Source organism: Tursiops truncatus, chromosome 3 (genome assembly GCF_011762595.2).
Source record: "Tursiops truncatus isolate mTurTru1 chromosome 3, mTurTru1.mat.Y, whole genome shotgun sequence".
Classification (NCBI taxonomy): Eukaryota; Metazoa; Chordata; class Mammalia; order Artiodactyla; family Delphinidae; genus Tursiops; species Tursiops truncatus.
The window spans coordinates 87,658,791-87,681,417 of NC_047036.1; the positions used below are offsets into that span (position 1 = coordinate 87,658,791).

At 37.4% G+C, this 22,627-nt stretch overlaps 1 protein-coding gene across 3 annotated transcripts in view; it reads right to left on the minus strand.

Annotated features, from left to right (window-relative positions):
• FBXL17 (F-box and leucine rich repeat protein 17) overlaps nt 1–22,627 on the minus strand; it is a 478,542-nt gene that overhangs the window by 110,163 nt on the left and 345,752 nt on the right. Inside the window, exon 8 of one of the 3 annotated variants that reach the window (XM_019940794.3) lies at nt 17,570–20,244. The exons of the other annotated variants lie outside the window; for them this stretch is intronic. Within the exon in view, the coding sequence (XP_019796353.1) occupies nt 20,201–20,244 (44 nt within the window). The 3' untranslated portion in view covers nt 17,570–20,200. Of the gene's footprint in view, nt 1–17,569; nt 20,245–22,627 lie in introns of those variants that run through there. 3 annotated transcript variants of the gene reach the window in all.

Here is a 22,627-nt window from a genome sequence, read left to right on the forward strand (position 1 = left end):
AGTGACTAGGCCAATGAGATATCTCTATATGGAAAGAAGATGCTGCAAAATATAAAATCCCATTCCTTCTCTAAGGTATAGATAAGACCTTTTGAAATTAGCACACATTTTCTATGCAAATGCAAAGCGGCTGGATATTAGATAGGACACTTTTCCCTCAAATGTTTTTAAACATACTCTATTCCATTACTTAGTAAATGGAATAGAAAAAAAAAAAGATAAAGGAAGCTAGCCCAGTCCAGTTTACATCATTAGACATTCTGAATCTGGACTAATTTACTGATCTTGAAGTAGACATAGTCTAGTGTACAGACATATAATTACTAGGAGGAAAAATATCTATCTAAATACAAACATACTCAACACAAAAAGTATGATAACGCCAATTAGCGCTACCTAGAAACAGCTATTTTGGTAAAAAATTTTTTCCCTTATGGAATAAAGTCAAGAATCTAGAAACAGTATTTTCTCTAAAGGACAACATGACTGAATATGACTAAAGCAAACAAAAGGCAAGATGGACTGTTAAAAATCATCCCTTATTTTATGTCTTTTAAATTTATTCTCATCATTAAAAAACCCAAAGTATTGCATGCATACAGTTTAGAAATCAAATAATAATAAAAGGCCAGTCAAAAACTTAGGGGTACTTTCCCATTCCCTCCCCTCCTCCTTCCTAGAGGCAATGACTTTCAACTCTTTTAGCCATTGCTTCGGCTCTTCTTTGGTTCCATATTTTATTTTATTTTATTTATTTTTGTTTGTTTGTTTTTGTTTTTGTTGGCTCCATATTTTAAAATCAGCTACGACTGTAGTGACGTGGCTCACAGGGATAAGCCCTGACTATCTGCATTTTGGAGCTCCTCAGGGGAAGAGGCTAGAGGCTCAGGTGTAGGACCACTAGACTTTCACCTGTGTTTTCGGTGTGGTTCCCTCACCCTCTTCAGTCCCTGTAGCCTTTAAGTCCTGAGACTCCCTGATTCTGTCTTCCCCAGAGCATCATCTTCTACCTGGATGGAAGGGGTGAGGTCATCTGACCAGGGGCAGTGGAAATGACCAGGAGGTCTAGTTGCAACTTGTACACATTTTCAAGCAATCCCTATTTTCACTACCCTCACCCTGTATTACTACATGACCTCCAATTCTGAGATCTTTTTGGGAGGCAGACTGGTAAACTGTTCTTTGGTACTCTCAACCTACATGCATTTTTGTTTGACCAAAATCTACTAAATCACTTATCATTCCTTTAAAAAAATTTATTGTGGTAAAAAATATATTCAAATTGTGCCATTTTAACTATTTTTAAAGGTATAATTCAGTGGCAACAATTATACTCACAGTATTGCACAACCATCAACACTATTTGCAAAACTTTTCCATTACTCTAATCATTTATCATTCTCCCATCTGACTTCCAACTTCACAGGCTGTGTTCTTGGACTACAGTGGGTGATTCCCTACTTTAATCGTAATCAAACTTTATGTTTGTGCTTTTTTTTCTAGTTGTGGGTGTGATTTTCAAGAGAAGGGTGCAAAAATGCTTTTATTCTATCATTGTAAAACCTAAATTCCCATCTCCTTATTTTAAAGATGGGACAACTCTTGCCTGGAAAGAGTAAGCAATTTGCTCTGGGTGCCACTGTGATTTGCCTAATTACCCAACGGGGCACTTTCCATCAACTAGACTACTCGTTTCATTATTGGGGTCCTTATGGGTTTAGATCATTTTGTGGGGTACACAAAAAACTGTGTATACCAAAGAGATTGAGAATGATGTTTCTGTAGAAATTATTAGAACAGTAACTGTTGGACAGTTGATGCTTAGGGACCTAGATCTTCCTAAATTCCTGTGGTGAAAGCAACTAGGAAATTGAATAATAGAATTAAGTCTCTGGAACATCTTGGATGTGCAGACATGGAGAACTTGTTGACCAATGTTGACAGCTAAACTTAGCTCCTCCTAGAGCTGGCAGACTTTATTTTAGGACCTGTTTCATACAAAATTTTCAATGTTTTACTGTGCATGCATGCCAAATTCAATGTAGATAATACCTTAAACATCTAGTAATGTAATAGCAAAAATGATAAAATAACATTTTCTGTACTTGGATGTGGCTTTTTATGTTATAAATCCTCACTTTCTGTATTTCATGCCCCAGTGTGGCCACCATTTTAAAGTCTGGCAAGTTATTTTAATCTCAGGAGTCATCTGCTTCAACGATGAACTGGAAAAAAAAAAAAAGGGCCTTAACGGGATAGTATAACTTAAATAGTATGGTAAGTTTTGAACCTATGGTTGATCTGAATGTCTCTTGAGGAAAGGAGGAGGAAAAGAGGAGGAATTACAAGGGCAACAACATCAAAGAAACAGAACAACTATGCTCTCAGGTAGGTACCCTTGTCACACCTACTCTGTAGATGAAAGAGCCAAGGTTCAGAAAAGTTAGGTAATTTGCCCAATATCACACAGCTGTAAGTGACAGAATTACAGTTTGAACCCAAACCCAGTGCTCTCAACAACTCAGCTATGTGGGCAGATGGAAGAGTTCCAACAACTCAAAAACAAAGTTTAGTTATGTGAACAAAGTAAACTAGAGTAGGCACAAAATATTATAGAAAACTGATCATGGTGAGGGCAGGGCAATTTCTTTCCATCTGAAAGGCAATTTAGTTTCTTCTTTTAGAGTAGACACATCTGTTACTCTTTTTTTTTTGTGGTATGCGGGCCTCTCACCGCTGTGGCCTCTCCCGTTGCGGAGCACAGGCTCTGGACGCGCAGGCTCAGCGACCATGGCTCACAGGCCCAGCCGCTCTGCGGCATGTGGGATCTTCCCGGACCGGGGCATGAACCCGTGTCCCCTGCATCGGCAGGCGGACTCTCAACCACTGCGCCACCAGGGAAGCCCACATCTGTTACTCTTGATAAACTAATTCATAAATATGGAAAATACTGGACGAGACACACTAAATTATGCCCACGAAAATGCAGCTGAAAAATGTTTTTACTTTTAAGCAAATGTGATGTATAGTTACAAAAGCCCATTGAACTACAACAAAATTCTTTTAACACAAAACTTATTTTCCACATTAACAATTTGTTCAAGAACCTAGAAATAAATAAAAATGGCCCCTGAGCAAGTATCGAGAAGGAAAGCCATAGTAAATGCACTCTGTGCCTCTTGACTAGAAAGCCTTTTGCCCCTCGCTTGGAGTGTAGTGATTCTTACTTTAAGTACAAATCTAACAAGCTATGTTCTTTTCCCGTGTAGGTCAAACCACATCAAAAGCAATAAACAGAAAAGGGTGAGACATTGCTAAAGGAAGGAATACAAGAACATCAGAACAGCAAGAAACGAGAATCATGAACTTCTAATAAGTTACTCGAGAAAGATGGTAGTTGAGGTCAGAGGTTGTCAAACCGCAGCCTGCAAGTCAAATTCAACCACTGCCTATTCAATGACAAAGTTTTATTGGAAATCAGCTATGCTCACTCACTACATATCAGCCATGACTGCTTTTGTAATACAGTGGCAGCTGAGTAGCAGCAACAGAGACCACCTGGGCTGCAAAACTTAAAATATTTACTACCTGGCCCTTTATAGAAAAAGTTTGTCGACCTTGTGGTTGAGGTCATTAAAACCATGAGTAAACAGCGTTCTACACCTCACTTGGCCACGTGGGCCCAGCACAACTGAGTTACCCAGAAACTGTTGGCTTATCTTTAGTAAATTTCAGTATATACTGTTTAATAAAGCATTGAAGGATATGATGCACTTTAGAACAGTTTCCCCCAAAATGATTTTCTTTTAACCAACACAGCTCAAACATTTCAGCTATCCAGAAATCTGATTATAAATGAAATCTAATATTAAAAAAAAACTATTCAGAAGTTGAAATCTTAGAATTATTCACTGGCATAAGCAGGTGAACAAAATGAAATCATTGCAGATGCACTTGCTAAAGTATTCTTTCTCCTTGAGATCAAAGTTTGTCTTCTAATTTCCTCCAGGTGATCCAGTCTCAGGGCTCTAGAAGTCTTGTGTTCCCTACACTGAGCAAGTTGGAAACACTGATATCGACAAGTGAATTGGCATTTTTTGAAGAACTAGTGCCGTAATCTAAACTACTCCTTGATCTTCCCCCAAAGCCTGCTAGAGAACCTAATTTCCATAAAACTTTCTAACCCAATTTGAACAGTATAATGTGGACAGTGGGGAATAAATGAGTTTGATCAATTATGAATTTATATGATATGTTAGTAAGCTATTCAGGCTAAGTCTTACAATTCAGTATTTTGAACACTAATGCCATGCTACATAATTTTAAAATGGTGCATTTCAGAAAAACCTCACCAGGGCATATTTGCATATTTGGAAATCTAATTAACCCAAGCATATCTTAAAGCTTTCAAGAGAGAACATACAATAACATTTTTGTCAGCTGAATGTTTGCTTGAGGCTGTGTAAGGATTTTATCATCTGGTATAATTTAACTCTTTAGCTCCCAATTTTTACACAGACTTGTCAGATCTGGCAATTGTGTGGATAGATGGAACCTTTCCCTCTCTCTGGGCCTGTGACTCCCGGGGCTGTGTGAACAGGAGGACTCCAGCCACTTCAACAACACCATCAAGTGCCTCTGACGACCCTGCTACCTAATCCAAACCCAAATGCAAAACTGTCTCTTCTCCCTGACCTCAGATAACGTAACTCTGAGCTGCCTTTCTTGCACAAACACTTGAATTAAGTGAAAAAAAAAAAAAAAAGACCTCCACATTGCATAGAGAGCAAAACAAAACATTGTTTTTATATCTTTTGTGGTGGAAAATATTTCACAAGGAGACAGAAGCCCGGAGAGGGACGCTGCCTGACCTGCCTCCCCAGCTGCTACCTCCTCTGTCCTTCACGAATTTCCACCACTGGGGTTTTCCTCTCCCCCTACGCCAGAATCTATGCCCGTTGACAAAAAGGAGAGAGCAAAACAAAGAGTCCAGTTCTAAGGACCTACTGGCTTCCTACTAAAAGGCAGCAGTGATTCCTGGTCACTGAGGTTGATCCATGGCCAAAGCCCTACTCTCCAGACAGCTTCCTTTGCATTTCTGGCCATTTACCTTGTCAGAGTGAAGAAAAGACCTGCAGTCCTTGCGACTGCATCTCCCCAAGGATTGCTGCAAATATGGAGGCTCCGGCTGCCAAACACTGGTTGCAATCTTATGGCCCTCACCTGTTTTGCCAAGTTCCCTGCAGATGCTCCCCTGTTACAGAAGCTGAGAGGAAAATGTAGCTCTGGCAAAAATGGAAGTCACTTATATCAGCATTAAATAGGAGACTGGATTTATGAGGAATTCTGACATGTCCAATAGAATCTAAACACACTATGTTAGAGATTTCAGGATATACTGTAAGAAAATTATGACCTTAATTTGCAACAAATACAGTCAGTTCTGCAATAAGGCTTGTTTGGAAACTGCACATTTGTTCCAACAGAATTGATACATTAGGGAAGGACTTGAGCATAATGCGAATTTCACATTTACTTTTCCGCCAAGATCTTGCTGAGAAACACTAGGTGAGCACAGAAAACTGTACCCAGCTGAACTGAATTGTGGAGAAATTTACAAAACACACGCCAGCACACATCTCAAACTTCTCATTTCACTTCCTGTGTTATGACTCAGTTATGAGCCATATTCATGCCTATCTCCCATCACAATCTTCTATCCTATTTCAGATCACCTCCCTCCACCACTTCACGCTCGGACTTGACTTCCACAAGTAAAGTCCAGGTCTTCTTCAAGGTACACTGCCACATTTTTTGTAGAATCTATATAGTACTGTAGTATTAGTATGTATTCCTTGACTCTTCAATATGTGTAAACCATGCTACCATTTTCATTAAGTTCCTAACATTTAAAAATTTTGTGTCCCCCGGATGAAGTTTTTGAGTGTTTGTCCCTAACCCCTTTTTCCTCTAAGCTACAATTTTCTGTGCAGCATGATGAATTTAGAAACATGTATGTCACCTTATAACAGAACTGACTGTAAATTAGGTTTCATTGTTTTATTAAAGATCAAAGAAAGGGCAGAGGACAGAATCAATAACATTTTAGTTGATAAAAAGAAACAAATGCTTTCATGTATCTTGCCAGGTGGTAACAATCAGTTCCTGTGATAATCCTCTTGGCATTTTGGAGCACAATGGACTCCCTTCTCACCACGCCGCAGTTCAGCTCAGATGGCATCTCCTCCAGTAAACCCTTTGAAATCTCCAGACACTGCCAGAGTCTGTACTAGATGCACCCACCGTGTCTCACATGTTTCCAAGCCGCCTGCTTATACCTTTGGCACAGGCCAAGTCACATCACACTGCAATTCCGTTTACTTATTATCCTCATTCACTAGCCTGTGGGCTCTTTCGAGCCATCTTCGCACCTGTAGTTGGACTCTGAGCGCGTCACATAGTGTTTAGCAAAGGGGAGATGACTAGCAAATGCTTGTGAAGAAAGAATAAAGGAGTGTTCAGTTGTTTGTATCACTCATAGCCTTGAGCAGTGCTTTACACAGAGCAGGCACTCAACAGACATTGTTAAATAAATGAAAGAAAAGGAAACAAAAAAGTGTACTTACTTAGAGATAGGGAAACAGTGAGCAAAGTCATCTCTTGAAATTGTCACATAAAGCCTTCATATTAATAATGTACATTTATCTTTATAGATGAATAGGAAAGGAAGATGACTACGATATTTTATTTTATAACCATGATAGAACTGTTAAATTTCTCAAAAAGGTTGTCTGGCTCAGTTCTACCATCAAGCAGGTCAACTGTTAAGTCTTCCAACCAGGTGGGTGCTCATTTCATTTTAAACATATTCAAAGATTATATATTCTGTCTCTTGGTAACCTTAGACAATGCTTATTGATATTTTATAATCAAGAAATCCCTTCCAATGTAAAAGTAAGCTATCCCTTGCTACTTTAAACTAATTTTCTTTTGTTCCTTCTTCCGTAGGGATAGAGAACTGATCTGCATTCTTATGATAAACCTCTGTATACGATAAGACAGTTATTAAGTCATCTCTTAGCTTTCTATTTTCCTGGCTAAGCAACCAAACTCCTTTTAATCTTTCCCCACATGACCTATTTTACATCCCATTAAGCATTTCTGTTGTTTTGCTACAGACCTTTTCCAATTTTCACACTTCCTTTTAAAATGTAGAAATTCAAAGTCGACAAAATAATTTAATAAAAGCTTATACAACACCAAACATAACAAAGGATTATTTCCTACCTCCCTAAATGCCAGCATCATAGGAGTTTTATAGCGCACTTTGCTGAAAGCCAACAAGCTCTTACAGCCTCTCCGCGTCCGCTGGTCCTCACGCACTCCCTGACGCATGGTGTCTGAGGTGGGCCTGGCACCCACATTCTCTCTGTGGACAGTTGCTCAGAGGTGCCCTGAGCACACGCTACACCCTCTGTTCTGCTCTCACCAGCTCGCTGAACTAGAGCTTCGGGGGTGTGGCGCTGGTTCCAGGTGGGCCTCGTCTTAATTTTCTGTAGTTCTAGCCGCAAAGGAGCTACACGTGCCTTTTGCGGAGCAAGGCTGGCCCTTGTAGTCTTGTTTTAGGGTGAACACCGCTCTGCTGACTCTCCTGGAACTCAGTCTTTTTCTTGTCCTATCTGTGCTTGGACAACCTTCCTCCCTCTGCTGACAGTATAGTTTGCTTTTCTCTCTTAGGATATAACCTTGAATTTGTTCCATATTTTTGAAATGTGATTTATATAATTTATTAAGATCATTTCAAATTCTAGTTCTAGCTTTCCAAGCATCGTAACCCCTGTTAGCTTAGTGTAATCTCCAAACTTAATCAGTATGCCTTTTATTCTGTCGCCCAGGAATTAATGAAAAGGCAGAATGGAATCTATCATGAGCACCAGGGCTGAATCCTTAAGATCTTCAATTAACAGGCCCTTACAGCTTACAATAAGGACTTTAGAGAGTAATCTCCTAAAAAATTTTTTTTTAAAAAAACATGTTTACCTAATTGTGATTGTCTTGGGATCTACTTAGACAAAATCTTATTTATTGATAAAGGGTAGTAATTTATGGGGTGGAATTAAAGGTGATAGTGAATTGATAATGACTTTATCCATTGCTTTCCTTTAGCCTGTATGGGTTAATATTTCATCAGAGAAGGAAATTATACCACTTTGGGTAGATTTGCTATTCACAAAACAGAGCAATAAAATTATAACCAAGATTTTGTAATGATGCTTTTTATTATACTGGTTATTGTCACTGTGCAACTTAAAACTAAATCAATACCTATTAATTAACTATTAAAATGTAAAAAGATTTTAAGTCAATATAAGAAACTAAAGGTAGAAACTTGATCAGTCTAGGTAGTTGTGACAGTGGTATTATCATGAGATCAAGTTGCTGAATTATTCAACAAAATACTAAGTAAACTGCAGACAGAAGCAAAAACTAGTGAAAAGTAACTAAAATTAAGTGCATTCAGCTAAAATGATTGTTAGCTTCTAAACTTCAAACTAGATATCCTATTTATATAGTTAAAAAAGGGTAAAGCAATTACGTCAATAGTTGCAAAGTCTTTCTTCATTGGTAATTTTTAACTAGATAAGTGAATTTAATTTCTACTAAAAAATATTTGATCCTAGAGCAATTTCCACCAGACATTTCTGTCATTGTTGCTACAATCTTCAAAAGATTGAAGACAATGAACAATAATGTCCTTAAAGAGTAGTGTTCAGTCAGTTAATCAAAAATATTTATTGACTGAAAATTTGATTGCTATATGAAATCTCTTTCTTGATTATTTCCTAATTTCTTTTAGTTCCAGGTTCAGTTATTTTAGATTACTAAGTTGTTTTGTGCAACTGTTTTAGATGTTTACAAAACTGCATGCACAAAAATGGGTCAAGGGAGAATTACAAAAAATTATCTCACTAGACTCCGATTTATGGAATGTTTCATAAAGGGATATCTGCTGTTAACAGAAAAAGGAAAATATATCAAAAAAGGAAAAAATATCTGAGCTGTGATGTTCAGCAAAGAGTTAGTGAACTGACCTTGGAATAGTATTGTATAAACACAATTCTCCCGCATTTAGTTTTCTGCTGGCATATACACTCTGTCTGCATATAATGTTAATGCATCATTTATTTATATCAAAAGGCTGCCCTAGACAATCATCCTAAAAATATAGTAAGATAACAGTCTTTGTTCTGGGAGTAAAAGAACTTGAGAAAGTTCTCATTCTTAAAATATGCCATTTTATAAAATCAATTCTCAGGTATTCAGTGTCTAGTCATTGAGCTATGGATTGCCTATAAATGTGCTCAAATACTTCTCCTCTTCCTTTTTTTCATGTATTGGCTTTGAATGCTCATTAGCATATCCAGGACAAGACAGGCTGGGTGATGCAAATCTACCAATTTAGAAGCCTTGCCAAAAACTTGTGGAAATTCACTTCCCTACAGTAATCTTATTTTTCATTACAGTTCTTGAAATATGTTTAATTAACAGGATTAAATCCAAGGTCAGGTAAACAGATCACATAAAGAAATATCATAATACACATTCAATTCTAACATATCATCAAATTATAATGTATTCTTACTAAATACTATCTGATATTTGTATTTTTATTTTATATAGTTTTCAAGATTAAAGATGTAAGTGAACCCTTTTAAAATTAATATATTTAAAAATTGGTTTTGGAACAATCTATTCCATTAAAGAGGACTTGAAAAAAACATGTCATTGCCTGAGATTTGGATACTTTTTTATTATAGTATTTTTCATTTTAATGGCATTAGGATTACTGGAATTTGACTTATGAATTGAAATGGGTTGGATGAACTTACTATTTTCTTAGGTAATACACAAAGAATTCTAGAAATCAAAAGGATGCGTGGAATCTGAATCAATCTAAATGTAAATTTGACAGTTCATTTTTGTTACAATGATAATTGAAGTTTTTGAAATAACAAGCTTAAAAATAATACCAAAGATCCCATTTGTAAGGTTCAATGAGGAATCTTGCTCTTACTAGATTGTTTTGTTTTTCCTAGCTTAGTTAAATCTGATTTTTCCAAAAAGAAACTTAAAGACAGTTGACCTAACATAGGTAACAAAGTTTTATGGGGGAAATGTTTAATGTTCTAACATGAAGATAATTATACCAATAGTGGGTATGTAATAAAGTGGTTGTATAATATCAAAATGAACATAAATATTAGTTTACTCCAACCCTTTGTTTTATAATACATTGAACAAATGCGGACTTGATAACAGGAAATTCAACAAAAGGTTAGAATGGTTATGTTTGTATATTTGAATGGCGGTGATGGGGATTTTTTTCCCCTACAATTTCTATATCTTTCAAATATTTGACTATGAATATCATGTTTACAGACAAATAAAAAGGTATTAATAAGCTAAATACAATTGTGAGAAGACTGGAAGATTTCTGCTAGCATTCTCCAAGAGATCATAAATCTCCAGATGTTATATATGATACAAGCTGACTTCTCTCAGGGCTGATATACGGCCACTTGGAAGAATCATGACTTTATTTTAAAAGTCTATCTTATCTTCACTAGTTACAAGTATAAAGAACATCTTTTTTCTTTCATAATTGAGATTTATTGGTTGTTTTGAGGATCAGTACTCAGACATTTCAAGTTGTACACAATTCTTAACATAATGTACCAAAAATATAAAAAAATCATGTAATTGTGATTCTTTTCTGAACAGTTATTCCAGTGACTTTCCAGCTTAAAATCTGGAGGCAAATTTTCCTTGACAGGATATCAAGTACCAATATCTTCAAATATTGATATGCTGTTACATCGTATGTCCCACTAATTCACAATATCATATACACTACATACTCAAATTGTCAATTGTTCACAGCACGTTAACAAAGTTACTGGAAGAACTGGACTGCCAACACCAAAGATGTTACAGAATGCCAAAATTCTGCCCAGGAGAGCCAAGATCAAGGAGTGAGTGGTTTGCTTTGGGAAACAATTCTACCAAAAACAACATGGGAAGAGAAACACTTTAAAGAACATTTTTAAGTATTAAGGAAGCAGAAGAATCTAGAATTCTGTATCTGCAATTTTTCTTCTCATCACTGAATGTCCCTTAAACCAACAATTATTGAAGTTGATATAAGAATGTCTGAAATATGGGGGAAAAAGATATTTGAATTGTTCATGCTTATTTGAAGCTAATACATAGCATTCAGTCAACAAAGAGTTATTGGGTAAATTGTTAATTTTACGCAGTACTAGATACTGGACAAAAATTAAGAAAAAAAGACCTACACTTTCCTTCTCAGGGCTCATAATGTATAAACTCAAAGACTAGGTGGCGGTGACACTGGTATCAGGGATCTGAGGGCAGGTAGGGTCTGCCCATGATCTCCTGTGATTGTAAAGTTTGCGCTTTCAGTTTGACTATTTGGGGACACCCATTCCAGACAATCATGGGAGATAAGATGTGAGTAGAAAAAGAAACATATTTTATTTTTTAAAAAGTGCTTGAATGACATTTTTTTGTCTTACTTCTTGAGACATTTCATGTTATGGCAAACAACTGGAGGAAAAGAAAAGGATAAGACAGTAAAAGAGATCATGGAACAGACTTCCATATATATAAATAGTGCTTAAATTGTGGTCTCAGGCTGTAACATCTAGAGATAAAACACAATTCTAGTCTTGCTGGAGGGAAATTATAAGTATTAGAATACACTAAGAGAATGAGAGACATTTTAAATCCACATTCACCTCCATTCCCTTCCCACTTTCCAAGCTCATTATCACTGGGAATTGACTGCAAAAAGGGGTTAGAAATTTCAAGGATGTTTGCTATTTAAGAACCAAATTAAAATGAAAAAAGGCTTATCCCTTGCCACTATTATAGGACAAAGAACATATAGTTGGGTGTAGACATGCTAAATCTTATTCGTGTACTATACTAAATTATTCATTGAAGATAATTCTTTCTAAGCAGGTTTACAAAGAATGATAATATACTATTTAGTAAAAACGGGGGGGTTACTAAACTGTGCATATCCCAAATGGTTTTTTTTTTTTGCGGTACACGGGCCTCTCACTGTTGTGGCCTCTCCCATTGCGGAGCACAGGCTCCGGACGTGCAGGCTCAGCGGCCATGGCTCACGGGCCCAGCCGCTCCGCGGCGTGTGGGATCTTCCCGGACCGGGGCACGAACCCGTGTCCCCTGAATCGGCAGGCGGACTCTCAACCACTGCGCCACCAGGGAAGCCCCCAAATGTTTTTAAAATTAGAAGCAATTGTGGTTATTCCTGAGTTATTAGTTATCTTATTTATGGATTATCATTTATTTTCTTTGTATTCGTCTGTATTTTCCAAATGATAAGGAATACACACATCTGCATAATTTAATGAGTGCCCTACTATAATGCTAGGAGCTTTAAATTTATTACTCTAAATTTTCAAGGATCCTACAAGGTGGGTATTATTACCCCTAGTTTACAGATTTTAAAAAAACTGAAGCTCAGAGAAGGTTAGTCTTGTTTAAGTTCACACATAGATACTTAAGTGTCAGAGATCTTTTTTTTTTTTTTTTTTTCGGTATGCGGGCCTCTCACTGTTGTGGCCTCTCCCATTGCGGAGCACAGGCTCCGGACGCGCAGGCTCAGCGGCCATGGCTCACAGGCACGGCCGCTCCGCGGCATGTGGGATCTTCCCGGACCGGGGCACGAACCCGTGTCCCCTGCATCGGCAGGTGGACTCTCAACCACTGCGCCACCAGGGAGGCCCAGAGATAATATTTTTTTAAAGAAAAATATACTACTGAACACAGAGGTCAGATTTTTTTAAAGGAAAAATACTACTGAACAGAGATGAACTGCTTATTATTGTGTTGTGAGGGGCATATAGGGGCCTTGTATATAACCTTGATGATACTTTACAGCTGCTGCCTGAGAGTCTTCACCTGAACTCCATGGTCATCCCATGGATTGGCGCCAGGGAGACATGATTAATGAGTTCTACATGGACATATACACGTGCATTTCTCTGGGCAGGAGGTTCATACCTTTCATCAGATAATGATTACATAAAGTGCTTGTTCAAGAGTAAAAGCTAGCACATAGTTTGTTCTTTCAATAAACTTAAGTAATATTCCTTGTATGGCTGGATTCGTGAAAGACAGCAGGGTGATTAGAGGAGGGGCTGGAGGGGACGGGGTGGATGCCAGAAGGCAGCTGCAGCTGGGCACACACAGGCTGGGAACCTATGCTTGAGAGGGGAGAGGAGTGGAAGGCTGTGATTCTCAAACTTCAGCATGACCAGAATCACCTGGAGGGCTTGTGAAAACAGATTGCCGAGCCCCATCCCCAGAGTTTCTGGTTCTGTCGGTCTGTGGTGGGGCCTGAGAAGTTGCATTTCGGACAAGTTTCCAGGTAGTGCTGGATAAGGAACCACATATAAGGGTTGAGGCCTAGGCTCTGGGGCCCGATGGGGTTTAAATCCTTTGTCTACTACTTACTAGTATGGAATCGTTGACAAGTTACTTAACCTGTCTCCACCTCAGTTTTCTAATCTGTAAAGTGGGGATGATTATACCTAATGAAATTTAATAGGATAATGCATGTAAAGTGCTTATTCCAGTGCATGACACGTTAAGATATATAATAAAGTTATACACACACACATACATACTTGGATTAAACAAAATTATGTAACACTGAAAACTTCCATAGACAATATGTGAAATCAAAGCAAGCTGAGTATGATATAGTTTTGTCTTTCAGATAAATAAACCCTTTTCAAATTACTGAGTCAAGTTAATCATATCATTTCTATTTCCTTCAATTTGCAGCATTTCAATCACAGCAGGCCCACCAATGCTAAGGGAATCCATGGTAACCATACAAAGTAAACATCCACCTACCCATTAGTGCCAGCAATTATTTGGCATTTGTTATGTTAGTTAAACTGTGTAATGGTGTGTGAGAAATCAGTTTCTGCTTCCTTGACCCTTTGGAAAGCTGGTTTTCCAACCCAGTATGCCTTGCTGAGACTCCAGAGTCTGACAGCTGTGACTTCCGGCACTGATTCTCTCACACGCCTCTTCTGAAAATGAGGCAGCAAACATTGAGGTCTCCTCTAAAAGAGTAAGAATCTATTACAGGGACTTGATTATTGATAATGACCATTTCTATTTTGGGGCTAACAGCTAACTAAGGACTTTCATTGTTCATTTTAATAAGTATTCATCATGAACCCTGAACTGTCCTTCAGAGAACATTAATTTTAGATGCATGAGATACACAAGAACACAATGAAAGGATTATTTTCATGCCTTTAGATTTCAAGAAATATAACCTGTTTACTTATACTGAAGATGTACACAGAAAAGGAAAAGAGATTTAAAAATAAAGAAATAAACTTTAACAAGAACAGTTTTAAATATAAATGCATCTTCATGCTCTCATAAATCCTTAACCTTAATTCTAAAGATATTACAGGCCTAAAAACTACACAGAAATTTTACCTAATAAAATAATATTTTTTAACTCTATGCATATTTACTGTCTCCTTAGTAAAATATCCTGTATTAAATTCTGGAAGAGATACAAAAGTGAATAGTGCTTGACTGTTATCAGGGAACTGATACTTCAAAGAGGAGATGATACACGATAGTGAGGGGAAAAGGGAGGGCATTTGAGGCATGGGCAAGGTCACAGAGACTGGACTGAGGCTGAGAATGAGAAGAAGCCCGGCTTGGCTTGAGGAAGAGCTCATGCTGGAGAGAAGCAGGAGATAAAGTGAAATAGAAGGAGACCTGGGGGTGAAAATGAATTCTTTGGACCTGATCGTCCCTTTCATAGTCAAAGGCCTTCTTAGCCAGAATCCTGATGTTATCATAGCATTTTATTTTTCCTTACTGTTTCTGCACCCCTGTGCTGGTCACAGATACGCCTTCTCTGTCTCCACAGCGATAGAGATTTGACTAAGGGAGTAACCCTTTGCTACAGGCAGACAGAAAGAGTAGAGGTGGAGAGCTGCTGAGTCAAGGCAGGGAGACGAGGAGAGACCGGACTACGTCATTGTTATCTACTCCTTTGGGCTTTAAGTGTCCCACTGGTCTAACGAACATTTGCTCTACTCCTGCCAGAAGAAAGTATGTTTTCTTTAAAGAAATCTGGGTTGGCAGTGGCAGCTTCTATTTTAAAGCATAATACAATATGGCACCAGGGCAGGGGACATTATATGAGAAAAACATTCTCCTCGATACTCTTGCCAGCATGTGAAAGGGAGAAAAACCAATGAATAAACATAGTAAGTAAAAACAAATAGTTATTCCCGAGCCACACCCAGATGACGTTTTTACTCCACCATGTTGGTTGACCTCTTCCACTACTTTCCTTCATTGTAGCCAAGAACACAATGCCTCCCTATGGATAAAGCTATGTTTGCATATAACTTGATTACAGAAATACAGAGACTTGAACCAAGGCTGATTATGAAAATGTTAAACATGACTCCTTGGTCATTGTGCAACATTTCTAATATAATTTTAGAGCAATACAGAGTGGAGTCCTAACTATAATGATAACTTAATGAGAAGAGTCACATATTAGGTGAAAAAAAAAAAAAAGACAAGAATGAACCCTGAGCACAGGGTAAAATACATTTGAAAATACATACCCTCCCCTTAAAGTCAGATTCTCATCTTTAACTGATATGCAGATAATACATAAATGGATTTTCTTTCATTTGTAAACACAAAATCTTAAAAGGATATTTGTACTTTAAGAAACATCAGGGCATATTTTACAGAATTAGAGTACTGGGCCATCAATATTGACCTTATCTATACAAAAGATTTTTATATTAGGATGTCAAGGAAATGTACCAGGTTCACATAAAAACAAGTCCTTCAATATTCAGTTACACAACTATGAAGTGAGTACTCTTATAATCCTTTCACTCAATGCATTGATGAGTAAAATATATGGCAATGAACTTGGCCATGGAAACAACACTTTTATTTCAAAATGAAACTTTGCTGAGAACCAGAGGAAAAACGCATCCATTTTCTCAGGGTGCTACACTGGCTATACCTCATTGATGCAGAATTTAGGTTAATTGGTAGGACTCACAGACAAGGGTTCTATAAACCATTTTACTGAGCATACATCCTGATTATAATGTCATGTTAAGAAATGGAGTGCGATGTGTCTTCGTGTCATATTTAATAGATTTCTAGTAAATAGCCCACAAGTGCTCCTTCTAACAGGTGATGAATTATATTAATGCCCTGTTGTACTTTCCTAATTAAGGGTCTGGCAGGATTTCCATTATAATCAAGACTCCTCCGAGGGAGGGAACAAAAGGAGTGGTTTTCATGTTTCCTGGCACTGACCACAGGGCTTCCCTCATGCTCCACTATGGGGGCCATGGGGAACACACTTATGAGGCCTCTCTCAGAAAAAAGTTTGGGAAGTTGGCTGTTTAATTATTAGCAACGTCCGTTTTTATCAAGTCGTTCCCTTTCTTTTCCTAGCTTACTTGCCCTTTCTCTCAGCCTCTGCTTCTCTACTTTCTTACTCAAAAGCATCCTATTCTCCTTCATCAGGGGTGGACTTGATGACTTCTCTTTGATGCCATTTTCTTTCCCAGACTTGCTTGCTGCCCTGCTGTTTGCTCTGGAAGAAATCTGTCCGCCCTGCATCTGAGCTGCACAGTGTCAGCATTCTTTGCCTTTTGAGTAACAATGAAGGACCTTCATAAACAAAACCAATACTAAGATGGCAAAGGGAGAGGGGTATACGGTTGATGAGGAACCTCTCTCCACACAATAAACATGAACTTATCAGAAAATTCAGAGGATAAAACTACAGCCTCTAAGGTCCACCCCCAAAGTAACGTTTCTAACAGTGAGAACGTCAGAACAGCTAAGCCAGACGAGGTGGGTAGAGCCTGGGTAGGACTGGAAGCTGACGCCTTGCATGTTCCCCAAGTTATTTTGTGGGCATGCATCACATCCCACCCGCATTAACACTTACCAGAAATTGAAATAGAAGGGATTGGGCAGTGCAGGGAATAACAAAAGTAGAGGGGAGCATAGGACAAAGGGGAAGACACAATGATAAAAAAGGTGGAGGGGTGTTCTGGATTGGTTTAACCTGCTTTGAAATGAACAAAGAAAATTTGAGGACCTAAAGAGAAGAAATGGAGTGGCCAATCATGCCTCTCAGACATAAGTAATTTTTATTTTTATTTATTTATTTATTATTATTATTTTTTGCGGTACACGGGCCTCTCACTGCTGTGGCCTCTACCGTTGCAGAGCACAGGCTCCGGACGTGCAGGCTCAGTGGCCATGGCTCACGGGCCCAGCCGCTCCGCGGCATGTGGGATCCTCCCGGACCAGGGCACGAACCTGTGTCCCCTGCATCGGCAGGCGGACTCTCAACCACTGCGCCACCAGGTAAGCCCCTATTTTATTTTATTTATTTATTTTTTTTGGGGGGAACCCCCTATTTTAATTTTTTATTATTTATTTTATTTTTTCCATGAGTGATTTTAAATCTTGTTATTTCCATCACAGGCAGACTGTGTGGCCTCATGAGCAAGCACAGCCTTGGGGGCTTGCACAGGCGAGGATTTTGATTCTCAGCTTTTCCCCTTATGAGCTGGTTCATCAACTTGGACAAGTCACCTGGGGACAATAACATAAACTACCCGGAGCTATTATGAAGGCAGGCTTAGGTATTTAAAACATTTTCAGAGTCACAGTCACATTTCCATCTCCTATTATGAACTTTCAAGCTATTTAATTCTTTAAATTTGTAACATAAGTTGTGCTTAATTCTTATTTTTATAAAATTCAGACATAGTGTATTGACTATTAACAAGTGAGCACACATTTTTGGAATGACAATATTAACAAAGGTCTACTCCCTCATCCTGTGAGGTCCCCAGAGGTACTCTGGATCTAATTCCAGGGTAGAGGAAGCCAGCCACACAATTTCAGTTCCCAGGTGCCCATGAGTTTCTGGTATCCATTTGCTATAAGGCACACTGCATTCTTCTAATGACCTATCCCTTTGCTCATACCCAGGCAAAGTTTTACTTCTTGCACTAAAACAGCCTAAAACAGTTAAAGTTAAATAAAAATTAAAAATGGTTATCACACCATCTAACTTCTTACCCGTTTTGCACTGGAATTATATGATCATAGAGGGGGAAATAATCTGATATGCTTTTAAGGTGGATAAAAGATATTTAAATATTGAAAGACATTATTCAGAAAATGAGTATTCATTTTAGCACACGATAAGGATATTGTGCATAGAATCCCCATATATTCATCTTTGGACAAAAAGAAGGAAGTATTTCTGTTGCTGAAGTTGTATATACTTTTCTAGAGTAAAAACTTTATACTAAGCTTTTGTAGAAAATCAGAATGAATTAGTACGGTGTATATGATAATCTACTATGTCATCGTGCCAGAAGTTTGACCAATTCCTTTTCATGGAAGTTTGAAAATGTCAAGTTCGTTTTTAAACCCATGGCTAGTTTCATCTACTTTAAACCAAAAGTGACAAAATAGGAATTGACTGGGGGGAAAATTCTGCAATCCACTGTTCTTAATATTGGATAATCCATGTGAAGCAGGTTTACCACAAACTGCTGTGACAGAACAAAGATGACAGATAAACTCCTGTGACCAAATTAATTGGAAATAGGTGCCTCAGACTTGTGATCCTATTTCAGTTTTTGAAAGAATTATATGCACCTTCAGAGCATGCCACGCCTAAGGATGATTAGTCCTTGTACCTCTGGCATCAGGCTGATATGGCATGTTGCCAAGTGTCTCAAGAGAAAGCTAAAAAGTTCAGTGGAGGTGGTGCAGACTGTGTAGCTATTCCAGGATTACCTCAGAGAACATTCTGGCTTTTCTGTTGAAAGCCTGTCAGAGTTTGATATCTATTCTCTTTGTGCCTATGATGTGTGTTTTCAGACTGCCCTAAGTGGACCTTCTTAAACTGGTCTCTTGTTTTTTTTCACTCTGCCATACTGCTAAGAAACGTAATATAAAGCAACTTTAGGCATTTTTTTTTTTTTTTTTTTTGGTACGCGGGCCTCTCACTGTTGTGGCCTCTCCCGTTGTGGAGCACAGGCTCCAGACGTGCAGGCTCAGCGGCCATGGCTCACAGGCCCAGCCACTCTGCACATGTGGGATCTTCCCAGACCGGGGCATGAACCCGTGTCCCCTGCATCAGCAGGCGGACTCCCAACCACTGTGCCACCAGGGAAGCCCTAGATATACATTTTTTTATACTGTTAAATCTACTTCTTGCCTTGTCAAACCGACCATAACTAAGATAATACATGGAAACCTGAAATAAATAATTATTTTAATAGAGAGGATGTTTGTTGGCATGTTTAATTCTCTCATCACAAAAGACATCAATGCTCTCAACTTAACTTTTTTTAGGGCTAAGAAAAATTATAAGATTAAACACCCAAAAAAAGCAGCTTATTCAAATGTTAGAACAACAGAACACAAGCATAACACTGATTTAGATATATTTATCATTTTACTTGCAATGTGAATAAGGTTACAAGAAGTATCCCTACTTACATTAAAAGAACTCAAACTTCAATATCATATATTGATAGCCTTTTGAATGTAACAGGAATACACACTGAAATCAAGTAAACTGTTTAAAACAGATCTAAATCACTTAGAATAGTCTATTAAATTATATTTTATTGGAATTATCTTGACAACTTGATAATTATTTTAATTAAAAAATAAAGCATATACATTAACACACTAAACATTCTAGTTAATAGTGACACATTTAAGAATGTGCAGCCCTATTTATAATAACAATTTTGAAAACTATCAGTCGCTCAAAATTTAACAATATATTCCAGTAATCACATTTGAAGGTGGAAATATCTAACAAATAATATCATTTTAACCTTACTGTAAAATCAATTGTGGGAAAGCTATGTTTATATGGTTGAGCAATATTTTTTCGAATATAAAAGCTACTAAATTTTCCAAAAGTCCATACAAATTTACTGACATCTTAGGTTGAAAATTACTAATAAACTCGGGCCAAAAAAGTCACATAACTGAAACTTTAACACATTTTTTAGCAACAGCATTTATAAAAGGATGGCTGGATATGATCCGCTCCTTTGAGAAGAGCGAGAAGGAAAAACACAGGAGTTAAATTTAAAATATATGATAGCTCATACACTTTAGATATTTTGTCTGTACGATACTTGATTATTTGAAAAAAAAAGTGGCATTAAGAGAACTGTATTTTCTAAGTGATATATAAAAGCCAAAACCACATAAATAGTGCAGATTTCCAGCTTTTCATAACTGCTACTGCTTAATTTTTTAACCAACACTCATCTTTTCTTAAAAGAAAACAATATCAGATTCATAATGATCAGGCAGATAAGTAAAAATTTTTTCTCCAGGTGCTAAAACCTATCCTGAAAAAAAAAATAAGATTTTCATTTTAAAAGAATAATAACAATCAATTACAGAATGAAATCTACTATAAGCCAGGTGGTTTGTATAAGTTCTTTATGCCCTCCTTCGTAAATTCTTCAATTTTTTTCAGGTGAGAAAAAAGGCTCACGTATATTTAGTAGCCCAAGACACATACCTAATAAGAAAGTAGTAGTGATTCAGCCTGAGGCCTGCTCATGCTCTTTGCACGTTGTGTGTCCAGAAAATAAAACCCGTCTTCAGTGGGCATCTTGTTATTGTTTTTAAGGGATGTCTACTATAAAGATATGCAAAGCCAAGAAATGTAGCCTAATTTAGCACATGTTGAATAGATGCTCTGCAACCATGGCTGGTTATGGGAAGACTGAAAAATGGGTTTGAGTGTCCTTAGGAATGATTGAAAAGCTCTGGTCAGGCCAAGCAATGACTAAATCTATACCTATTTTAATGATAAAGACAACATTTTGATAGTGTTTAATTCTTCATGGATGGATTATGTGAAATTGAGTTGATGCTGATAGCTGAGAGAATTATTTTCTAAACTAATTAAATCTTTTTGTATAAATATAGGCTAAAAGAGAACACTGTTTGATTTATTTTTTTATACCTACATGTTTGAAAACAAACAAAAGTTAACTAATGATAAGTTTAAGTCACCAATACAAACACAAATATCGTCAGGTTTACTTTAGTGCACAGAGACAATTTTAATATATTTCTTCTTTTTCTAAAAGAAAAATAATTAAAAAAATAAAGATCAAATGACAAAAAATTCAAATGTCCTCTTCATAATATATGCTGTATGTAATATAGCTACAATATCCTGCATTCTATGATTAGTCTGAAACCAAGTAATTCTATATCTAGGAGTCTAGCAAGATATCACCTTTCAACTCATTACCACTTTTTTCTACTGCAGAAACAGATTAATCTGAGAACTTACTGGTCAAACACTTTTCTTCCACTTTTGAAATTTAAAAAAAGAGTTTCAATCATTTTCTCCTGAAGATGTCATATAGGGTGCTAACACTTTCATAAGCAAAAATCAACACGTTTAGAGCACTGAAAAATTGATATACGTTGAATATATAGGCTGCTACAAATAGTCCTTTCCTAAGTGGTTTAGTTTTAGGAGTAGTATTCTCATAGAGAACCACAGAAATTATTTTATAAAAATAGAGCAATGCATTTAAATTAAAGATCATTTCCTATACATGAGTGAAATATCAAACACACAACCAGTACTATCGATAATAGACCAAATTTGGAGGTTTAGTTTTTAAATGTAAAAATTTTGCTTAAATGGATTAAAAGAATAAAATTTCTCATCTAGATATGGTACTATATTTGAATTTTTAGACCCATTAATTAAATGTAAATTGAAAAACAGCCTGATGATCTGATCTTTTGTTTAGTGTAATGTAGGTAACTGCCCACCTGGAATTTAAGCCCAAGGTAAATTTTCTCTTAGACAGCAATGAAATTTGAAAAAGAAAGAACTTTGGGCAAAGAAGTCAACTCTTGATTATACCTGAGAATGAAGAGGATAATCCCAAATGGCTATTTAACCTCATGTCATGTCTATTTGCCCATGCGGGTGTTGTCATCTGAACATATAACTAAGAGTGTATTTCCTATATTTGGAGTTTGTAATATTTCTAGATAAATAATGACATACTGTGATTCCTTGAATTAAGTTAATTTCTCCACCAGGTTCTCCCTGTTGAAACCATTCGTAGATCTTTACTCAAAAAGGACCACGACTGCTGGGCTCCAAGAGAAAGCTTTGAAGTTCCTTTCTGTTCCTTTCCTAACCCCTCTTCATCTCTCTATGGAAGAGGAGTGTGGATCTGAAGTTGGATTCCAGGACGGTAATTGAGCAACATGTTCTAGGGATGAAACTTTCAAGAGATAAGAGCTTTTCTGTACCAGCTGTGGTGGTTGCTTTCTTCCGGCATCCTCCCATGAGGCTCTGCTCAGCAGTCTCCCTACCATCCCTTTTCCTTCAGCATGCGCAGACAGAACTGGAGCTATTGCCCCAGGGAGGACAGGCGGG